At 38.6% G+C, this 24,148-nt stretch overlaps 1 protein-coding gene across 1 annotated transcript; it reads right to left on the bottom strand.

Annotated features, from left to right (window-relative positions):
- Positions 1-842: 842 nt before the first annotated feature.
- On the bottom strand, positions 843-10,134 carry LOC127977367 (extracellular calcium-sensing receptor-like). Its single transcript, XM_052582241.1, has 6 exons — positions 9,923-10,134; positions 9,474-9,762; positions 8,630-9,385; positions 7,988-8,215; positions 1,918-2,041; positions 843-1,756 (listed from the first exon to the last, which is right to left on the bottom strand). Exons 1-6 carry the CDS (start codon positions 10,132-10,134, stop codon positions 843-845), a joined length of 2,523 nt encoding a protein of 840 aa, XP_052438201.1.
- Between the last annotated feature and the right edge of the window lie 14,014 nt (positions 10,135-24,148).

The raw sequence follows: 24,148 nt of genomic DNA, 5'->3' as shown, positions 1-24,148 counted from the left end.
AAGCTATAATGGTGATGACAGAATGAATGGTAAATAGTAAGGTCTCATATCTGCGGCTATAACGTAAATGAAGCCTACCAATCGACGCGGTGATGTCTTTTGCCCTGTTTGAATCCGTTGGAAGTGTCTGCCTAAATGCTGCGGGGATATTTTTTTTTTCGTCTTTTCCCAGATACTGACACACTAAGGTGATGTCGGCGTAAATGAGTTGACATGTTTCAAGTATTCCCGCTGTTTTTTTTTTGTTTTTTTTTTGTATTCCCGCTGGTGTACCCTATTGTCATGTAGATGCGACATACCGTTGTTTTTTTATCCACCACTCTCTTGCCATCACCATGGCTTACAGGGAATCCAAAGTGCACCCAAACACCAGTGCTGTTGGTTATTTGAGGATCTTCTATTTCTGGTCTGTTAAACGCATTGGCCACCGCGTACACTGCATGAACTGCTCTCTCACTCAGCGTGTACTGAGTGAGCGAGCGCCTGACTGAGTAGCCTAACATAAACATATAAGTTGGTGTTTTTTTTCTTCTTCGGGGGTGTCAAGGGCGTTGCCTGTTACGTCATTTGGGTTATTGAGCTACCTTGTTGAACGCATATCATTATATATATATACATATATATATTTATTTATTTTTCAAATATAATTAATTAGTCCAACGAACCGTTCGGTACATAATGCGTACCGCGTACCGAACCGAAAGCCTCGTACCGAATGGTTCAATACGAATACGCGTATCGTTACACCCCTTATATATATATATATATATATATATATATATATATATATATATATATATATATATATATATATATATATAATTACACATCCATTTTATTTCTTAAAATGATTTAGAAGGATTCTTTATCATCACATGTTGCTTTGTGTTTTGTTCAGGCTTAAACAGGATGATATAGCATTTGGGTCCAAATATGCAGAATAATAAACCAAAGCTTGAGGCTAAAATGGCAAATATCTCCACAGCCACAGTAAATTTTCCAGGAGAACTGACATAAGCTGGTATAAATGTGATCCAAACAGCACAGAATATGAGCATACTGAAAGTGATGAATTTAGCTTCATTAAAGTTATCAGGCAATGTGCGAGCCAGAAAAGCCAAAATGAAGCACAAGACAGCCAATAGGCCAATATAACCCAGTACAGCAGAAAAACCAATAATAGAACCCAGCCTGCATTCAAGAATGATCTTTTCATGATAATATGTCATGTTTTTGTAGGAAAAAGGTGGAGATATTGTTAACCAAAGCACACAAATAAGAACCTGTAAAAGTGTAAAGGCAAGAACATTGAGTCGTTGTTGTGCAGGCCCAAACCATTTCATGACATTACTTCCTGGAAGTGTAGCCTTGAAGGCCATTAACACCACTATTGTTTTTCCCAGAACACAGGAGATACAGAGGACAAAAGTGATCCCAAATGCTGTGTGACGCAACATACAGGACCACTCAGTGGGCCGACCAATGAAAGTAAGTGAACAGAGAAAACAAAAAGTCAGTGAGAAGAGCAGCAAAAAACTCAGCTCTGAGTTGTTGGCTTTTACTATGGGGGTGTCCTTTTTTCTGTAAAAAAGTATGGCTACCAGTGCAGTTATTCCTACTCCAAAAAGTGAGAAAAAGACTAGCACAATACCCATATTTTCTGTGAATGACAGAAACTCTATAGGCTTTAACACACATTTATCTTTGTCAGCATTAGACCAGTATTCCCCTGGACACTGCTTGCAGTTATTTGAATCTGGAAAGGAAGCGGTGTTCACTGTAGTTAGAGACAAAGGGTGAAGTTACTTCATTCGTAAAGTCTCTTGATAAGAACCTGCATCCTTAACAACAGAAGGAAAACACAAACAAAACAACTAACCAGTTTTCTTTGAAGCTTTGAGATGGGCTGAAGATTACCTGTCTCATTACTGATTTCTCCTTCTGCACATGGAATACAGTCATAACAGCAGACAGGTCTTCCTTTCTGTGCAGCCTTCCTAGTTCCTGTAGGACAGCTCTCACTGCACACAGACCTTGGCTTCTACAATGTACAACAAATTCCACAAGCAGAATTACATGGTCTGTGTGAAATGAATATATATATATTTTTTGGATGTAGAATAGAATATAGAATTTAAAGTGTTACATTTTGCAAATATCAAATGGCACCTATTTTATTGAGAAAAACTGATTTAGAGCTTTTGGGAACGCCTGTATTTACAATACATTATAAAGGTATATAAGGCATTATAATTAATGCATAATACATTATAAAAAACCTTATAATATGTTTTATCATCTCAGGAATATTCATAAGAAAAGTTTTAATATATTATACTATTTACTTATTTCTGGTTATAGCTTGTAAGAGTATGATGATTTATAACACAATGAACATGTTGCATCCACTTTTACAATGGATTATATTTCTCATAGGTTTTTTTTTCTCTCAAACAGCCATAAGATCAGATAACAGATCACATGAATGTGTAATATGTCACGTTTGCTTTGAACTATTTTTATTGTAATATCAGTTTGATTATTTTGATGGCACCATTTAGACAGCTGTTGATAAGTAACTCTGCAACTTTATTTGCAACTAGTGGTCATCAGAGTATTAGTGTGTCTGCTACTGTAAATATATGCCAACACGTTATTTTCTGGGGTCAACCAACAGATAAACTGAATATAAATGTCTATGCAAGTTCATCAACTTATTCTACCATACTAGAGTCTACTATTCTTGAGTTTGTGTGTGTCTCGCGTCAGCACTGATTGTTTCATGTAGGCATCTCCATTAATTGTTCATCTACACCAGCTGCTACTCATTACCCGATCCATACATATTGCCCTGTCTTTCATCTTGTGTTTGTCAGAGGGTTCTATGCAGTCCCAGTGTTTGTTCCTGATCTCTCGTTCCTGTTCTGTGTGTTCTTCTCGTCGTTGAACCCCATCCACTCCTCACCTTCCATGGACTTCACCCATCACCTTCACAGCTCGCTCATCTCAGTCCCTGTGTCTTGCTCTACTGCTTCCTCTACTCACCGCCACTCCCTGGATCACCATTGGACATTGTCACTCCCCGGATCGTTATCAGACTTACTGCACTCACCCATCATCCTGTGTTCATGTTACTTATTTGTTTGACTGCTCATTAAAATATAATTTAACTTGCACTTGCTTCCTCCCCTTCTTCCGGCCGTTAAAGTGAAAGTAAAAGTGAAAGTGACGAAAGTGACGTGACATTCAGCCAAGTATGGTGACCCATACTCAGAATTTGTGCTCTGCATTTAACCCATCCAAAGTGCACACACACAGAGCAGTGAACACACACACACATACTGTGAACACACACCCGGAGCAGTTACAGAACGATCTGACCCAACATGGAAGCAGCGAGTTCCACATCACTTTCTTAAGTCTTACTTACTTACTTCTCGAGTTGCCAACCAGCCTCAATGGACTCATCGACTTGGCGCTCCGCATGGACACTCGTATTGACCACCTGGGGCGTAGGCCTGTCACACACGTCTTCCCGGCACCCCTGAGAGTGGCAACTCGAGCCGGGAGAACATGGTCGGTCCCGTCATCGATCACGAACCCATGCAGGTGAGTAGAGCTCGACTGACCCAGGAGGAGACAGAGATGCCCCGGACTGTGCCTGTATTGCGGTGTCTCTGGACATCTTCTGCTTTCCTGCCTGGTAAAAGGAGTCAGTCCGGTAGTAAGATTGAGGCTACTATTGGGTGAGATCTCCGCCGGGAAGTCCTCAAATGTCATCAACTCTCCTTCCGGTGAAACTGAGGTGGGTAATCGGTAATCACATCAGATTACTCAATGGCCAGGAACTGCCTCATATCACCCACACTACAGGACCCATAATTCTCCTCACCTCCGGCCACCACACTGAAACCCTTCCCTTCCTCCTCATGGACTCCCCTGTGGCACCCATCGTTTTAGGTCACCCCTGGCTAGTCAAGCACAACCCACGAGTGGATTGGGTTTCCAACACCATCACCTTGTGGAGTGAACGTTGTCATGAGTCGTATCTGGTTTCTGCTTGTCCTGCTGTGTCTGTTTCCGTCTTTCAGGAGGAGGCTACGATTCTGTCAAATGTGCCAGCAGAGTACCTGGACCTGAAGGAAGTGTTCAGTAAGTCCACTGCTTCTCTCCCTCCGCATCGTACCTATGACTGTGCCATAGAGTTAAAGTCCACACCTAAAGGCAAACTTTACTCTCCTTCCATTCTGGAGAGGGAGGCCATGGGGAAATCTATTTCTGATTCTTTAGCATCGAGGTTCATGTGCCCTTCCTCTTCTCCAGTGGGGGTGGGTTTCTTTTTTGTTGGTAAGAAGGATGGTTCCCTGCGGCCTTGTATTGATTACTGAGAGCTGAACATCATCACAGTAAAGCTTACCTATTCTTTGTCGTTGATGTCTTCAGCATTCGAGCGGTTACAGGGAGCATCCGTCTACACAAAACTGGATTTATGCAACTCTTATCATTTGGTCCGCATTAGGAAGGGGGATGAGTGGACAACCACTTTTAACTCCCCTAGAGGGCACTTTGAATACTTGGTGATGCCGTTCAGGCTCTTCAACTCGCCAGGGGTTTTCCAAGCACTCGTTAATGACGTGTTGAGAGATGTGGTAGATCGGTTTATATATGTTTACCTGGATGACATACTGATTTTTTTCTTCGTCTCTCCAGGAACACGTGCAACACGTCAAACGAGTGCTCCAGAGATTACTAGAGATTGGTCTTTTTGTCAAGGCGGAGAAATGCGTATTCCATGCACAGTCTGTTCACTTCCTGGGTTGCATCGTCTCGTCTGAGGGAATATGTATGGATCCTGACAAGGTTAAGGCTGTGATAGATTGGCCAAGTCCAGATTCCCATAAGGCCCTACAGCGGTTTCTGGGGTTCACCAATTTTTATCTGTGTTTTATTCGCAATTTCAGCCAACTAGTCTCACCTCTGACCGCCTTGACCTCCCCCAGTACTGCTTTCTGGTGGTCTAATACAGCCGAAACTGTATTTTCCATCCAGTTCGTGGTCGAGGTTGACGCATCAGAGGTGGGAGTAGGTGCAGTTCTTTCCCAACGTGCTGCCTCAGACAACAAGATGCATCCGTGCGCGTTCTTTTCTCATCGTTTATCTCCTGCCGAATGTAATTATGACATTGGTAACAGAGAGTTATTGGCCATCAAATTAGCATTGGAGGAGTGGCATCATTGGTTGGAGGGGTCGGGGGTACCTTTCATCGTCTGGACCGATCACAAGAACCTAGAATATATTAGAACTGCCAAAAGACTCAACTCCAGGCAGACTCAGTGGGAACTTTTTTCGGTCATTTGATTTTTCCCTATCGTACCGGCCGGGTTCCAAAAAAGTCAAACCCGATTCTTTGTTAAGTCTTTTTGATCCTTCTGAACGCCCAGTGACTCCTGAGTGTATTTTACCTGAGTGTATAGTCATGTCATCACTCATATGGGAGGTCGAGTCGAAGGTCAAGACGGCCTTAGAAGGGGTAACGCCTCCGCCTGGGTGCCCACCCAATCGGTTGTTCATTCCAGAGGAGTTACGGTCCGACGTTATTCAGTGGGGTCACTGCTCCAATGTCGCTTGTCATCCAGTGATAAGCCACACCAAGTGCTTAGTAAAGCAAAGATTCTGGTGGCCACTTATGGCTTGCGACATTTACAATTTTGTTTTGGCCTGCTCAGTTTGCGCCAGTGGTAAGACGTCTAACCGACCTCCGGATGGGCTTCTTCAACCGCTGTCTGTCCCTTCAAGACCCTGGTACCACATCGCTCTAGGTTTTGTTAACGCCCTCTAATGGCATGACGGTCATTTTGACCATAGTGGACCAATTCCAAAAGGTGGCACATTTCAATCCCTTGCCCAAATTACCCTCAGCTAAGGAGACAGCTGTAATTTGTATCAATTAATCTGTAATTGATCACGTCTTTCAGCTACATGGCCTCCCGGTAGATGTGGTTTCTGACAGGGGATCCCAATTTGTGTCCAAATTTTGGAAAGAGTTTTGTAAATTGTTAAGAGCAATGGTTAGTCTGTCTTTGGGTTATCATACACAGAGCAATGGTCAGTCTGAGCGGGCCAACCAGGATACAGAGAGAACGTTGCGATGTTTAGACTCTATGGTTGAGTACACTCATGACTCTCTACCAGTGTCAGCCATAGGCCTGTGTCCCCGTTTGAGTGTAGCATAGGTTACCAGCAACCTATTTTTCCTAGTCTGGAATCTGAGACTCTGCTACAGGTGAAGGAGAGCACCACGGTCAAGGCCGATCGCCAACGGTCTAAGCTTCCCATATACGTTGTGGGTCAAAAAGTGTGGTTTTCTAATAAGTCTCCCAAATTTATTGGCCCGTTCCCTGTCACCAAGATTATTAGTCCGGTGACAGTCTGCCTCAAACTACCTCTGGCGTACAGGAGGATTCATCCTGCCTTCCATGTATCCAAAATTAAGCCTGTGTTTTATTCACAAACTAACCTGCCCATCCTGGTTCCCCCACCGCCATGACTCATAGATGGGGAGCCCACCTATTTGGTCAATTGTATTCTGGACTCAAGACGGAGGGGACGAGCATTGCAATACTTGGTGGACTGGGAGGGTTACGGTCCGGAGGAGAGGAGTTTGGTACCTGCTAGGGACATACTGGATCACTCCCTGATTGATGATTTCTGTCGACAGGTAGGGTTGTCTGGGAACACCAGGAGGTGTTCCTAGAGGGGAGGGTACTGTCACGGTTGGTAAACCGTGGCCTCAGGATTTGCACTATGTGGGTGGATTTTTTGTCTGTCTCGTGTCTGCACTGATTGTTTCATGTGTCTGTTAATTGCTCATCTACATTAGCTGCTACTCATTACCCAATCCCTACATATTGCCCTGTCTTTTGTCTTGTGTTTGTCAGAGCGTTGTATGCAGTCCCAGTGTTTGTTCCTGATCTCTCATTCCTGTTCTATGTGTTCTTCTCGTCGTTGTATCGTCTTCATCTTCGGAACCCCATCCACTCCTCCCTTTCCATGGACTTTATGCATCACCTTCACGGCTCGCTCATCAGTCCCTGTGTCACGCTCTCCTGCTGCCTCTTCTCACTGCCACTCCCTGGATCACCAATGGACATTGTCATCGGACATTGTCACTCCCCGGATCCCTATCAGACTTACCGCACTCACCCATCATCTTGTCTTCATGTTACTTGTTTATTTGACTGCTCATTAAATTATCATTTAACTTGCACTTGCTTCCACCCCTTCTTCCGGCCATTACACTAATACTCTAATGAGAGTTAGTTGGCGTGTAGTTGCAAAGTTGCTCATTGTTGATTGATTAAGGGGACCATCAAAATAAAATGTAACCTTATAAAACATTGCATTTTTCTTTAATTTTGTATTTTTTTTAGTTGGAGTATTAAGCTCAAATCAATTAACATTAGCTCCATAGGAAACACTGAAATGACACTCAAAATCTAACCACTCAAAAGCTGTAGTAAGATACTCAGATCTTAAACAATGTCAAGATATGATACTGTAAATGCAGTAGATTTAATATGGTGTTCATTGTTTGTTATAAATAATCATAATCTTAATTATATATGTTAGAATTATGATGTATTATAATTGTTATTATGATTATTCATGAGTTTATATAACATATTATAAGTGCTTTTTTATGCATTATGCATTCATTATAATGCCTTAATAATTCCCTTATAATGTATCATACATACAGGCTCTATAGAAAGTGTTACAGAGCTTATTTATTTATTTATTTAAATGTTTCCTTTCCTAAACATAAAGAGAGAGAGAGAGAGAGAGAGAGAAGCTCTGTGAAGTAATCTGTATTGTAATCTATATGTAAAATCTAAAGGTTAATACAAGCATTCCCTTTCTACTTGACACAATGACTAACTGACATAATGCTAACCCCATTTAAACTTGGGATAACCAAGGTATTTACCTCCAACTGCCCTCCAGCCCAAATTATGTTTTCAGTGTTGAGCACAAACTGTTGGTCAGGGGGCACTGAGGCATCATAGTATCCCACTGGCTTAAACTGGATTGATCCATTTAGGTCCTGTTGCCAGTTCACAACTTCATATTGTGCTACAACTGCTCCACTGCTGTCAAACCACACGTGATCTCCTGTCTTTAAGGTGGAATTTATCTTTTTCAGAGCCTCAACCACCTAGTAAAAAAAAAGTAAAAAATTCAGTCCAAAAAGTTTATCCTTTCACTATATATATATATATATATATATATATATATATATATATATGTGTGTGTGTGTGTGTGTGTGTGTGTGTGTGTGTGTGTTTGTGTGTGTGTGTGTGTGTGTGTGGGTGACTAGATGTGCCACTTCCGTGGGACACATTCTGCCCAGTCATTTTGGCTGTTTGCGCTGTCCATATCCATCGCTGTACTGTATGGCATCTAAGTACTAAAAAAAAGTGATAGAGAGCAGAGCAGACGGCTCCTTTATGATTTTGAATCACTCTTGTGGTACTTTTAATGTTTTTTTAGTCAGTTTAGAAAAACCCTGGGCAGAACGTGTTACCAGGAAGTGGCATGTCTGGTCACCTTATTTTATAGCACTTTTTACCTGCTGTGGTTGTATTGTGAGACTTTTTTCACAACCTCCTTTTTTTGTGCACTGGAGCAAACTGTGTAGTGAATATGCTATTGCATAAACTGCTTTGTAGACATTGTTTGAATATCTTTGTTCAGTTAAATCTTCATTGTAATTTTTCAGCACAAGCAGATCCTGATAACTGCTGCAATTTAATCCATATTGAGATGAATTGCCCTCCCTCTGTAAGCATGGAAAAGCTGTGTGCCAGAATGTTTTTGTAACATAATCTGCAAACCCCTCTATATTAGTTTTTCTCACTGCAAACCCCAGTGACCCTCCCAGAACATGAAAACTGTTTGGAATCATCAAACTTTCTGAAGTTATCCAAGCCTCCACTCCAATTATTTGGAGGTTTGTAATGTTCTGAACACTTAGCTGATCAAACAGATTGCCCATCTCAACTTGAGAAAGAAATGCAACAATCACTTTTGCAGTGCCCCTTTTTACTGTCTCTACCACTCTTTGGAGTTTTTCAGGCTCTGTCCGATGGAATTTCACAGAGTACTCCACACAAATTCCCTCCTCCTGGGCTGTTTTCAGAAATATGGCCATTCCATTGTTTCCGTAGTCATTGTCACTGTTCACAGCTCCAACCCAAGACCAGCCAAAGTGCTTGACAATATATGCAAGTGCTCTGCTTTGGTGGTAATCACTAGCAATAGTCCTGAAGAATGATGGGTAATCTTTCCTATTACTGAGGCATTCACATGTAGCAGAGGGACTTATCTGAAAAAGAAAGCACAGAAAAGAATGCAACAGTACATAATCAGTGTAGTATCACAATGGTCAAACTTCTACTATCATTGATCCTTACCACAGGAATTTTAAAAGGACCTGTTGTTCTAGAAAGAATCACTGTAGCAGAAGACTCTGTTTCTCCTATGATAGCATGTATTGGAGACTGTCCATTGCATCGATCTCCTGCTGCAAACTCCTGACCATTCATCAATGCCAAAGTTGCACTCATCGAAGACAGTCTTGAACCACATGTATCATAGATTCTGTAGCCAATAGAAATATTTGGAAGCAAACTTTCATTTGTGTTAATCTCCTCAATGGCAAATATCATCGTTTGAGCCATCCGAAAGTCTATTAGATTCACACTGTGAAGACATTTAAATCAGGTCTGCATGAGTAAACAAAGTTATATATATATATATATATATATATATATATATATATATATATATATATATATATATATATATATGCTACCAATAACAAATCTGTTTTTATTAAAATTATATTTCCTATGCAACATACCTGGAACAAAAGAGGTGTTGAGGTTTTTGTCTGAACTCAAATGATGGTAATGTTTCTTTACTGTGAATTGCAAAAAGTGTTCCAATTATAAAGTCCCCATTTTTAGACAGCAGTGGGTATTTGGATTCTCCCATCATATGACAAATTGTCTTTTCCACCTTTGTATGAATACAATATAAAAAAAATAGAAATATGTAAAGAATGATGAGCATTCTACTGATTGACCTCGCATGCATCTTTCAAATGTCAGTGAATTGATGCACTGTTTGTACTTTTGTAGACCTCATTAATATGCAGAATTTAGAGTAGGGGTGGGGAACGTCAGGCCTCTGGGCCATATGAGTTGCAAGTAAAAATGCGCTCAGCTAAAATTAACACTCTACTGCAGAATTTGGGTGCCCAACAAGCAGTTTACACAAGACCGCATTCTGACAGAGAGAATATTATTTATTCAAGTTTTGTGGTAAGCAAGATTATAGCTAAGAATCTACTGTAAGACCTCATTTAGAAGGTGAGTTCGTGAAAGAGTGTCTTGTTGCTGGTGCCGAGCTGCTAGCGCCAGACAAAGTAAAGCTCTTCCAAATTGTCAGTTTTTCTCAAAGAATTGTAACAGAACACATTGCTGATATGGTGCAGGACATTGAAACAACACTGGATGACACCGCAAAACAAAAATAATAATAATAAAAAAAAGGTTTCTCTCTGGCCTGAGATTCAACAACAGACTTAACAAATACAGCCAAACTAGCCATCTTGTAGATTTACAGGTTACTATCTTAAAGGGGGCTATGAATCCAAAATGTTTTTGCACACATGTGAGGAGTAAACCAGTTTTGTATTATTGTCTTCTTTGCAGCTTTAACACCAGCAAACAGCATTCTCTTCTTTAATGAATTTATACAGAAGTTAGAATTATTGTTGAGAAATCATAAACCTGGATTAGACATGTAATAGATTTGAAGTAAAAAGGACAAAACTGAATTTACATGAGTTCATAGGTTGACAACAATTGGACATTCCCAGAACATGTGCAGAAAGGTACCTGATGATACAGTGTTACAGATATGACAGTTTTAGGTCGATTTCAGTTTCATTTTAAGCCTCTTGTGAGATGTATGGAATTATATTCCGGACTTTATTCAAAAGGAATTGCAAATTCTATTCTATTCTATTCCATTTGCAATAGCGTTTTCAATTTGTGGACGCATTAAATGTGACATAATCCAAACGCAAATGCAAATCACGCATTAACGTTTGCATTTTCGTTTAAGCGAACACACGGTGTCTGCCAAATTTAAAATGGAAATGCAAAGTCCGTTTGCAATTGTGTTTCCCATATCTTACGATCTGTGAGACTGCCATATTTAAATAGCAATATTAATTATCACATTTGCTTTTTTCACTTTCTCTGCACTGTGCATGCAAACTGCCAAAACTCAAATGGAATCGCAATTCAAATGGAATCGCAATTCCTTTTGCATTTAAATTTTCAACATCTACACGGAAACCTGTCAATCAAGTGACGGATGGGGCCATTTTATTGGGCGTGTTTGCATTGGGAAGTAACGTCACTCACAGTCGACGGTAATAAATAATTATTAATTAATTAGTGTGGACTTTGTCATCTAAATTTTGGAAAAGCACTCTCTATATTAGCTTAAAGCCCTCAAGTTTACATTGGTTACTGTATTCTTTCAATTGCTCTAAACAAGTATTTTGGGTGACCTTTTTTATTGAATGCTAGACATCAAGTTGTTGTTATTTTCATCTGAAAGAAGAACTTTTTTTCAGTAAACTAGGCCCTATGTGTTCAGTAAGCTTGTTTCAGTAAGCTATGTGTTTTCAAGGCTTCAAGGTTTTATTGAATGCTATCTCTATACAAGTGCAAAGTAATGCATTCTTAGTCAGTCTTTTATTTTGTAATTTTAAGAGCAATAAACATATATTGCAATGTTAAGGAATTCATGTTTTTTTCATTCAGATATGTAAATCAACATGTATAAATTGTAGTCAATGGGGAGATAATCGAAATCGAATCGGTCTGAAAAAATTAATCGTTAGATTAATCTTTTAAAAAATAATAGTTTATCCTTGCCTTACTCTGACTAGGGGTGCTCCGATCACGATCGGCCGATCGTTAATGCGCATCTCGTCAGTAAAGCCGGTTTTCTAATCAGCAGTTACTTCCATCAGGTGCGTGATTTCACATAGAGCAGCTGTTACTACACAGAGCTGTTGTTAACTGAGAAGATGGGCCAATAAAGGCTGAAAATTCACGTGATTTGCGCATCTTCTCTATTAACAACGGCTCTGTGTAGTAACAGCTGCTCTATGTGAAATCACGCACCTGATGGAATTAACCGCTGATTAGAAAACCGGCTTTACTGAGGAGATACGCATAACGATCGGCCGATCGTGATCGGAGCACCTCTACTTCTGACCAATCAAATATTCTCTAGAATCTGAAGCGCCCACCTTCTGCACTATAAGTATAGTCGCTTTACCTAGCTCAACGTTTCTGGCCCAAGCAGACATAATCAAAATGCTATTGGCTACTTTAAAAAGGGGGAGGCTGCTAGATATGTCCCGCCCTCTCTTCCTGTTTCAGTTAATTACGTCAGAAATAATGTCACCACATAGAATAATGCTGCTTGTAATGACCAATGATATAATTAAAAAACTGGCACAGCCAATCCTCCTGAAAGTATATGGCACTGCAATGTGACAAGCTTTATTCTGGATCTGGCATTAAAGCAGACTTGGTCCAGTTTATCTTGTAACTGCCCACATATAGTTCCACTCTAGCCTATCAAAGGCTTTTTCTGTGTCACTGTGTCAAGACTGCACAAGGTTTCAGAACAGAGTCTGCGAAATCAAGTACATGAAACAGTCGCCGCATATTATTGGACACGTGATGCCCCTTAATAAAAACCAGTTTGGTCCTCCTTGTTTAAGCTATGAATAACTTTCTCCATGCGAGAGGCAAGAGTTTTAGAATAAACTTTTAGATTGCATGGAATAAGTGATACTGGCCTATAGTTAGAGTAGTCTAATGAGTCTTTACCCTTTTTAAGAAGCAATGATATCAAAATGTTTTTTGATCTTTATGAAATGTACCATGCTCAATAGCAAAATTAAATGAAGGCTTTTTAATGCTTCATGAACCTCCTCAAAACTTAACGGAGCCTTCGAAGAGTCGTTATCCATCTGTTTCATCCGATGTAATTCTAATTTATCCAAGTACACTTTACAAAATTATTCATCAAAATCGGTTTCAGTTTTGTACAGATTTGTGTAAAACCCCTTAAATATGTTGTTAATTAAAACTGAATTTGTGGTTACCTGGTCAACCGAAGATTTTATTGCGCTGATATATTCCTTAGAATCTCATTCCCTCAGCCTGAAGGCCAATAAGTAATAAACTCTACATTTTTTAATAATTTAAACTTATTTTCTAATTGTGTAAATTGGTGGGGTTTTGCTTTGGCAAGAGCAGAAGAAAAGTATTTACAGAATCCTTGTATTGCACACTTTCTCATTTCACACAATATTTGAGGGTTTACATCAAAAGAAAGATACTTTCATTCAAAAAAAAAAAAAAAAAACTCCTTTATACGATCTTTTAGTGAATTAATGAATGTCTGATTATTTAGTAGCCTAATGATGTGTTTAGATGCCATCTAGGGGCCTTAGTCTTTATGTTGGAAAGGTGAACATTACATAACACTGCAGAGTGATCAGAAAATAAAGTTGGTAATATAGAGATGGAAGAGTTAGATTAAATTAGTGATGGGCTGAGAAATATGTAATCTATCCTAGAGAAAGTTTTATGTCTATTAGAAAAAAGGTCCTTAGATGCAGTATTCAGGATTCTCCAAAGATCGATTACATTAGGTTCCATGATACATTTATTGAATGTCTTAATAATAATATATTATTATATAATTATTATTTATATTATATTATTATATTAATTATTTATAAGGTTTCAAATTGTTTGTTTTATTTTTGTGATTATTTTTCTTCATGATTATTTTACTTTCTTTTATGTAAAGCACTTTGAATTACCAATGTGTATGGAATATGCAATATAAATAAAGTTGCCTTGCCTAGAGGATGGGTTAGCTGTAGTATCAGGATGAGATTTATCCATTGCAGGATTTAAGACAGCATTAAAATCACTACCCATCACTGTTGAAGGGCATGAAAAAAAAAAGAAAAAGAAAAAGGAACAACAAACAGCTATGTACAAAATCCAAAGCAGACCGAACAATACCAAGAGTGTAAACAAAAGAAAAAAATGTTGATGCGTGACCAGTCCACTTAAAGGCAAGACATGTCCCCAAAAGGGCTCACTAAGCCAAAGCTTAGCCAAGAGGGTACATTATACTACTAAATTAGGTTTAATCGTTTAATCACCACCACAGCGTCTTGTCTCCATTGGCAATATGCACGATTTGTGTTGATTGCAAGTGACATCACAGGTAGCGGAGAGTTCAAGTAGTGATTGCAAGTGACATTGTAATTTAGTTTCTTTTTTCTTGTCTTTGCCACTTGGCTACTGTTATAAAATGTTGGAAAATTCAAACAAAAAGTAATAAAAAAATTCAACAAAATAAAATATAAAGACTGCAAGTGACGTTTCTAGCGGAAGCACAAGTGTCTGAGAGTGCAAGTCTGAGAATGCAAATTTGAGAGTGGAAGTGCAAGTCTGCAGCCAGACCCTTCTCAAGCTTAAAGATAGCCCAAAAAATAGTAATAATAAATAAAAATAAATAAAATAAACAGGACAGGGTCAAGATTCCAAAAATAAATTAAGTTTCAATGGTCACTTTGTTATTGTTCTATTCAAGGCATTTAGTATCACCTCAGACCTCATCTCATTGAGCTGAAAGGATGGAGACGGTAGCCGTTGCCTTCCTGCTGCTTTGTGGAGCTGCTGAATATGCCTTCTGCGATAGTGAAGTAATTAAATCCTCCAACCTTTGTGCCGTAGTTTAATTACCGCCAGATAGGTGAGGAAGGGCTGGAGAGTGAGTGCTGTCATCTTTTTCAAGACTGGATTAAAGCTCTTTCTCTTGGTAGTTGCGGCTGAACTAAAGTCGGGAAAAAATAGTAGCGTGACATTGTCCTGCATATTGTCCTGTACTACTGTATTTCATTGCCTTGTACCTACATGTGCAATGACAATAAAGTTGAATCTAATCTAATCTAATATATTTCACCGGATATACTTGCCGAGCACCTTTCAGGATCGCCGACCTGTCATGCCATCTTAGTACATGAAAGATGAGAGCACCTGGCTGATCAGAGTTTTCCATCATACACGCAATGTGCCCAGTCAATCTCTATATCATGGCCTTTCAGTGGAAAGATTAAACTTGGAAAGATTATCTCTGAGAAAGCCAGCTGCATCAGAGCCCTCGGCACCTTCTGGCAACCCCACCAATCCTACGTTATTTCACCTGCTCCTATTTTCAAAGTCATTTTTTCGGTGAGTTTTTCCAGCTGATTTCTTAAGTTTGTGACTGTCCTCCTATCCTCATGTACAGCTGCACAACCGAGTCTGCTTTGCTGCGTTGGCTAGCTTTTCAACTTCCGCTTTTAGCCCTTACAGGATTGTTGGTCGTTAAATTATTATTATTATTTTCTTTTTAACAACTTAAAAATGAAATTGAAATTTATTTTCTGGGAACAGTAATATAAAACAAAAGACAACTGTGTAAATTTAGAATCCATCCCAACCTGTCCCACCCCCTGGTAGACTTCATAATATACAATAATATTTAAGTAACATTTATACATATAAAATACATTTTACTAAGACATTAAAAACTGAAAGTCATTTGTAGTTTTTATAGTTTTTAAATTGGATCTATGTAAACGAGAAGTTTAGAGTTCCATGGAGATAATGTCCAACAAATACACAGTCCAGGTTCTTCTGTCCATTGTGTGAGGAAGATTCCAACGGTTGGAGATCTTTTTAAGATCTCACGGACACCCTGAGTATAAATTTGTGAACGGGTTTATTTTTATTATTTTATGGAACAATTGGGACATGGGTTGACAAAATGCAATGCTGATTTTTGCTTCAGTCATTACTCAAGCCATTTCTCCAGTCTTCAGTGTTGCATGATCCTTCAGAAATCATTATAATATACTGATGGTCCGCCAGAAATGTTCAAATGAAATGGTTGATGCCTGCTTTAGCTAATAATCACTCCTTTACATATCCATTCTTGTTTTCTAAACAACTGAACATTTTACAATTAAATTGACCTAATTTAGGCCTGTTAATGTTTCTTTTTGTGTGTGTGTGTTCCCCGGGAACACACGATAAGTAAAAATTTATAGCCTGAATGCACTGTAAGTCGCTTTGGATAAAAGCGTCTGCTAAATGCATAAATAAATGTTTTTTTTATTTTATTTTATTTAACCTTTATTTAACCAGGGAAATCCTTTGAGAACAAGTCTCTTTTGCGAAGGAGCCCTGGCCAAGAAAGCCGCAATAAAAGTTCCACATAAAATACAAAATATGATAAATACAATGAACATATAAGACATAATACATTAACAGTACAATGAATCGACCAACGCAAATCATGACATCCCATTGTCACCATAGACTTATCCTAATTTGGGAAGCAGGGACAGGTGCCCATTGTGCCTGCTTCCCGGTACTTTACTAGCCTCTTAAATTGACCAAAGGAGACCAAGTTAACAAGTTTTAAGTCATTCTGTAACCGGTTCCACGCTGATGGGGCAGATATTCTAAATGCTTGCTTTCCTAACTCTGTACGAGCCCTAGGCACAACCAGGTGGAGATTATCATTAGACCGCAGAGAGCGAGAGCTGGCCTTGAAGGACATAAGCCTACATAAATAAGGAGGTAATGTCCCAATGATAGATTTATATATAAACAATCGCCACCGGGTTAGCCTGCGCTGGGCAAGGGAGGGCCACTGGACTAGATTATACAGAGTGCAACAATGTGTAAAGGGTTTGCACCCTGTAATAAATCTCAGTGCACCATGAATCCAATTGGTGCAAATATTTATTAGGGGCGTGCATATATAAAAAATCACCATAGTCCATAAGAGACATGAAAGTAGTCTCGACCAATTTCTTCCTGGTTGCAAGAGAAAAGCAAGCCCTATTCCTAAAATAAAACCCTAGCTTTAACATAAGTTTCCGGGCTAAATTTTGGATATGAGCCTTAAAAGTCAAATGGTCGTCAAGTAAAAGCCCTAAGTACTTATACTCGGCCACACGCTCTATTAGATTTCCCTGCAGGGTAACAATGTTAGGAGGGATAGCTGTAGAGTTCCTATTATTTGAGAACAGGACTGTCTTAGTTTTATTTGCATTCAACACAAGCTTCAAGTCAGATAGCCAAGATTGTACAGTGTCAAAGGCATCCTGCAGATACTGATAGGTCTGGTGAAGAGTTTCTCCACAGGTATAAATGATTGTGTCGTCAGCATAAAAATGAAACAGAGCATTGTGGACATTTGAACCGAGGTCATTTACGTAAATGGTAAATAAAAGTGGGCCCAGCACCGATCCCTGAGGAACCCCTGATACAATTTGTAAAAAACCTGAAGAGATACCGTCAAAAGTGACGCACTGAGTCCTAATTTTCTTTCCAACCAACTGTCTTCTCAGAAAGACCAATGTTGAGCAGTCTCTGTTTTAAAATACAATGGTTCACCGTATCAAAAGCTTTATAGAGATCGATGAAAAGAGCTGCACACATCTTTTTGCTGTCCAGTGCCTCAATGATGTCATTCACAACCTTCAGTGAAGCAGAGATGGTACTATGTTCCTTTCGGAAACCCGACTGAAACTCTGAGAGAATATTATTAGCACTTAGGTATTCTTTCAATTGTTCACTTACTAGTCGTTCTAGAACCTTTGACAGCACAGACAAGTTGGAGATAGGCCTATAGTTGTTTAGCAAGGTAGGATCACCTCCCTTTAACAAGGGGAGGACATGGGCAGATTTCCAGATTGATGGCATAACATTCTGAACCAAAGACAAATTAAAAATATACATGAGTGGTTTAGCAATAAAATCTGCAGCAGTTTTTAAAAAATATGGCTCTAAACAATCTGGGCCAGCAGGCTTTTTGGTGTCCAATGACATTAGAGCTTTATGTACATCATCGATTGAAAATGGGGCAAAGGTAAAAGAAGAAGGCTGGCCAACACAACATCTTCCAGCAACATTACCATCAGAATGGGAGTTTTTTGGAGGTAGAGATTGGTCAAACAAAGAACCAGATGCAACAAAATGTTCATTAAAACAATTTAGCATCGCCGATCTGTCCGAGATAGTAATATTGTCCCTGATGATATTGGGAGGCAGCTCATTATGAGATTTAGTTAAAGAAATTGACTTGATAGACTTCCAAAAAGTCCTAGGGTTATTTAGATTGTCTGTAGTAGCCGCCAGATAGTATTCAGATTTGGCATGTCGGACAGCGGCTGTGAACTGGTTTCGTAGTCGTCTGAAATTAATCCTATCGGCCTCCACCCCTGATTTCCTAGCCTTTGCCCAAGCCACATCCCTCTCATGAAGAAGTTTGCTAAGCTCCGTCGAAAACCAAGGGTTGTCTCGTCCCTTGACTCTAAACTTACGCAATGGAGCATGTTTATTAATTAGTTGCGAAAATCCATCATGAAAGTATTTCCAGGCTGTTTCGAAATCATCAATAAGCCCGATACAGTCCCAATTAAAATAAAATAAATCATGTGTAAAACCTTGTAAAGAGAAATGTTTCATATCACGTTTTTCAATGCATCGAGGCCTTGTTTTTGGAATTTTGGCATTTCTAACGGCAGCAATCATGCAATGATCACTGATGTCATTAGCCAACACACCAATTTCAGAAAATTTACGGGGAGCATTTGTCAATAGCAAATCAATTAGAGTAGATTTCTCTGGGTGTTTTGAATTTGGACGAGTAGGGGACTCAATTAATTGTGTAAGATTGAATCTACTGCAAAGACCCTTCAATCCGTCTGAAGCAGGTTTGAACCAGTCCCAGTTCATATCACCTGCCAGGACAATCTCACTGTACTGCAGCTGTGATAAAAGCTGTGACAGCGTCTGAAGGGTGTCAGCTAATGCAGAGGGTGGTCTGTAGCTTCCAACAACAGTGACGGTCATGCCTTTGTACACCTCAACATTTAGGGCCAGAAATTCAAGTTGTTTACTCACAGATATGGACAAAACTACATTGGCAATGAACTTGCTCTTTACATATATAGCCACGCCCCCAGCCTTACAAGGCCGGTCAGTTCTAAAGACATTGTATCCACTGACAGCAATGTCTTTGTCTGTGACTAATTTAGAGAGCCATGTTTCTGAAAGAATTATAATATCTGCATTGGTGGATTTTGCCCAAATACGTAAAGAATCAATCTTAGGGAGCATACTTCGCATATTCAAATGAATAATACCCAACCCAGACCTGTTTTTAAAATCAGCCGGAGTATTGCAGATCTTAGAGTCAATATCAACTGGGCCAGGATTTGGCTGCACATCACCACAGATAATTAACAACATAATAATCAAATCTCTGTTTCATAGTTGCACCAAGGTTCACAGCATGTTTAGTATGTAATGAGTTAAAAAACAACTTAAGATCATTGTCAGATAAAACAGTGAAGCTTTTCAGAACAGCAAGGCACAAAGAGCGGAGGAGGGATTCAGAAGGAACACTATAGAGTGGCTGTAGTTTTTGCACAGGTAACTCTGGCCTGGAGCAAGTCATACTGGGAACAAATGAGGGACCCCAAGCCTTCACTAGAGAGGTTTCATCAGAGACATTCATATGCCCGTGTCCCCAGAGCAAGACAAAACTCAGCAGAAAAAGTGTCATTTTCGGCACTGTAGAGTTGCAGCTTAAATTGGAGTGCAATTTGCTTGGCAGATGACTGCGTGTGCCGGCAAAGAGAAGGCTGGAGAGTTTGGTGGCTCAACAAACAAGCACAGGTGCAGGCAAAGGAGAAGTCTTACCAGTCGAAGCCAGGTGAAGCAGCAATAAGTGTACCATAGTTTACCAGTAAGGAGAAGTCTTACCAGTCGAAGCCAGGTGAAGCAGCAATAAGTGTACCATAGTTTACCAGTAAGGCCAAGAAGGAAGCCTGTGGAAGACCGTGCGGCGGGGAGACATGGGCAGCAACAGCAGCAAGGAAGTGCAAGCCAAACAGCAAGAGCAGCATGCAGTGAAGGTAAGTTGATTAGCCAGATCAACGCAGGCAGGCAGCAGCAGCAAACAAATCCAGCAAAACTTTTCAGCTGAGATGGTATAGGCAACGGGCAGCAATTAGCCAGGAAGTTGAGGCATTAAAATACAAAATTCCACTTCTTGGTTGATTCTTGGTCGGGCTCAACAAACATTAGACAAACAAACAAACAAACACTGCTACACATGTGCGGCCATCTTGGAATCTATCAATCGAATCTATCAATCGAATGTAATGAATTTTGAAATAACACATGACATTTCAGAGATGAAAAGTAAACAATTGAATTACTTCATCTGATGTAACAAAAAGTTGCATCATTTGTTTTTGTTTTTTACTGCTTTTGTTGTTCATTTTCATCCCTTCAGATGTTTATGACACTAATATAGTGTAGCTTCCAGCTGTGCTTTAATTAAAAGTTTCCTATTTTCCATGTTTGTGAAGACTCCTGTCAAATTTGCTCTCAGGTGAGTACATGCCACTGGAGATTTACGTCAGTTTGTTTTTGCAGGTTGTTACCTGTCAAAGGCTTTGTGTTGTGTCCGCATTAACCGCACCCCTAGTCCACAAACTTCCTGAGCTTTCAAACATGTGATCATGTGTCCACATTAGGTCAAAAGGTCAAAAGCTTAGCAATATATATAGAGCCTATAGTCACTTATAACACTTTTTTATGCTACTCTAGTGAAGGTCCCCCAGACATCGTCTTTTTGGACATATGTTCTTAGACTATAACTGAAAATAAGTTAACCTTTTCAGGCTTGTGTGACCCATGGCAAGTCTTAATTATCACAAGGATGAAAAGACTTCATTCAGTACAGCAATTCCCTGTCCTCTGCATACATCCTCATGATTCCTACCTACTTTGGCAGCGCTCATGTCCACTTCTTTTATGGGCCTCTTGGCCATAAAGAAACAATGATTGGTTTATTTCTCTTGCAGCATATACTGATCTATGCGGGGGAAAAAAAATGTGCATACAGACTTTGTATGTATATTTTAAACAATTATGATCACTATACTGAATAATATATCTAACATAAACTTTGACAAAATTCACTAAGGGTGCTCTGTTTCAAATAGACCTTTGTCATTTTTATGTGATAGTTTGCGAAAACAATAATGAAACCTGCTGACTATGTATATGTATGAGATTTACTTTTTTCTGACCAACCATTTGTATGCAGTTCAGTTAGATTTAAACATTTAATGTATCAGAATGAATGACAACATAACAATTGAAAAGTTTTCTAAACCAAGATGTCAAAAGTAGATTTTAAAGTTCAGGTCGAATTGGCAGTCTTAAAGGAAAGCAAATTCTAACATGATTTGTTGTGGTAAAAAGTAACTTATTTATTTATTTATAGCTACATTCATTACAAATTCCACTTAGGTGTTAAAATGAAATGAAAAGAAAAATCCTATTGATACAAATCTCACTGGTACATTTTACAGTCTGTTTTGAGTACAGAACTATACTTAAGTCACATCCTGTCACTGCCAATATCAACTGAGTGTTCTGGTCTCCAGCGCCATCTACTGATTTAAAAGCATCATTAACATAAGCTGAATGAAATTAGAGGCAATGTCACTACAATAACACCATTATCACTTTTATCACTCTGGTTCAAGACTGTTAATTATATATATATATATATATATATATATATATATATATATATATATATATATATATATATATATATATATATATATATGTAAACATTCATACAACACACACATACTACTCGCACGCACGCACACGCACACACACACACACACACACACACACATTCATATTTATGTTTGTATCATATGTATATATAAAGTACTGTGCAGAAGTCTTTAACTTGTATTTCCCCATTAGTCAACGATGTTGCTTAATACCCGGCCATAAAGGGACTGGAGCTATCGCGCAGCACGTAACAGAAAACGTCAAATCTAACAGGATTCTATAGATAAACTATACAGAAACCCACTTTTCTTCCTACTCAATGATTAAATTCAGGCAAACTTTAGCATGGGGAGTATTTTGACAAATTTACATAATGAAAAGATGATATAAAATTGCCTCTGAAAATGGCATTTAAGACTTTATACATTTTAAGGGCCTTAATTTCCTCTAGATTGTTTTATCAACTTGTAATACTTTTTAAGATCCCATGGACACCCTGAGTAGAAATTTGTGAACAGGTTTATCAGCTAGAAATGTGCAAATAAAATGTATGATGCCTGCTTCTTGTTTTCTAAACAACAAACAATTAAATTGACCTAATTTAGGCCTGTTAATGAATTTTGAAATAACACAATATGACATTTCAGAGATGAAAAGTAAACAATTGAATTACTTCATCTGATGTAACAAAAAGTTGCATCATTTGTTTTTGTTTTTTACTGCTTTTGTTGTTCATTTTCATCCCTTCAGATGTTTATGACACTAATATAGTGTAGCTTCCAGCTGTGCTTTAATTAAAAGTTTCCTATTTTTATGAACCATGTTTGTGAAGGCTCCTGTCAAATTTGCTCTCAGGTGAGTACATGCCACTGGAGATTTACGCCAGTTTGTTTTTGCAGGTTGTTACCTGTTGAAGGCTTTGTGTTTTGTCCGTATTAACCGCACCCCTAGTCCACAAACTTCCTGAGCTTTCAAACATGTGATCATGTGTCCACATTATATGTGTCTACAAGATAGAGGTCAGAATCTTAACAATATATACAGCCTATAGTCACTTATAACACTTTTTTATCCTTCTCAAGTAAAGGTCCCCCAGACATTGTCTTTCTTGGCCATATGTTCTTACAGTATAACTGAAAAATCAGTTTACCTTTTTAGGCTTGTGTGAGCCATGGCGAGTCCTAATTATCGCAAGGACAGGCATACATCCTTATGATACTTTGACAGAACTCATATCCCCTTCATTGATGGGCCTTAAAGTCAATGATTGGTTTCTTTCTCTTGCAACATGTCCTGCTCTGTGCAGGAAATTAGCTTATACAGGCTTTGTATTTATATTTTAAACAATTGTGTTAACTTTAATGAATAATATATCTAAAAAAACATGAAAGAATTATAGGCTCTAACATCAACTTTGACAAAATTCACCAAGGCTGTTGTTTCAAATACTCATTAAATAGTCATAAAATGTCATTTTCATATGATAGTTTGTGAAAAAAATAATCAAACCTGCTGAACATTTACATGTATGAGATTTACTGTTTTTAACAGTTTTTTTACTGTTTTAAACATTTAATGTATTAGAATGTATGACAACATAAGCAAATGAAAAGCTTTCTTAACCACGATGTGAAAAGTAGATTTTAAAGTTTAGGTCGAATGGTAGATTTAAAGGAAAGCAATTTCTAAATGCAACTTTATTTGTTGTGGGAAAGAAGGAACTTATTTATTTATTTATTCATTCATTTATTAGTTACATTCATTAGAAATTTCACTTAGGTGTTGAAATGAATTGAAAAGAATATTGGTACAAGTCTTACTGGTACATTTTACAGTCTGTTTTGAGTGCAGAACTATACTTAACTCACTTGCTGTTACTGCCAATGTCAACTGAGTGTTCTGGTCTCCAGCGCCCTCTACTGATTTAAAACCAACATTAACATAAGCTGAATAAAATTAGTGGCAATGTCACCACAATAACACCATTATCACTTTTATCACCGATTTATAGTGCATTATATATATATGTGTGTGTGTGTGTGTGTTTGTGTGTGTGTGTGTGTTTGTGTGTTTGTGTGCACGCGTGTGTGCTTATGTAAATAGGGCTTGATGTGTCAGTCAGTCTTTACCCAACAAGCAGTGTATGTATGTATGTTTGTGTATATATATATATATATATATATATATATATATATATATATATATATGTATGTATGTATGTATTGGCTGTAACACTGAGAACCAAAGTGATTGTTCCTTACATATCATAAAATTTGTCCACTGCAATAAGTTTGAGG

Source organism: Carassius gibelio, chromosome B18, assembly GCF_023724105.1.
Source record: "Carassius gibelio isolate Cgi1373 ecotype wild population from Czech Republic chromosome B18, carGib1.2-hapl.c, whole genome shotgun sequence".
Classification (NCBI taxonomy): domain Eukaryota; kingdom Metazoa; phylum Chordata; class Actinopteri; order Cypriniformes; family Cyprinidae; genus Carassius; species Carassius gibelio.
The sequence above is the reverse complement of the archived record's forward strand: the minus strand, read 5'-3'. Positions and strand labels throughout refer to the sequence as shown.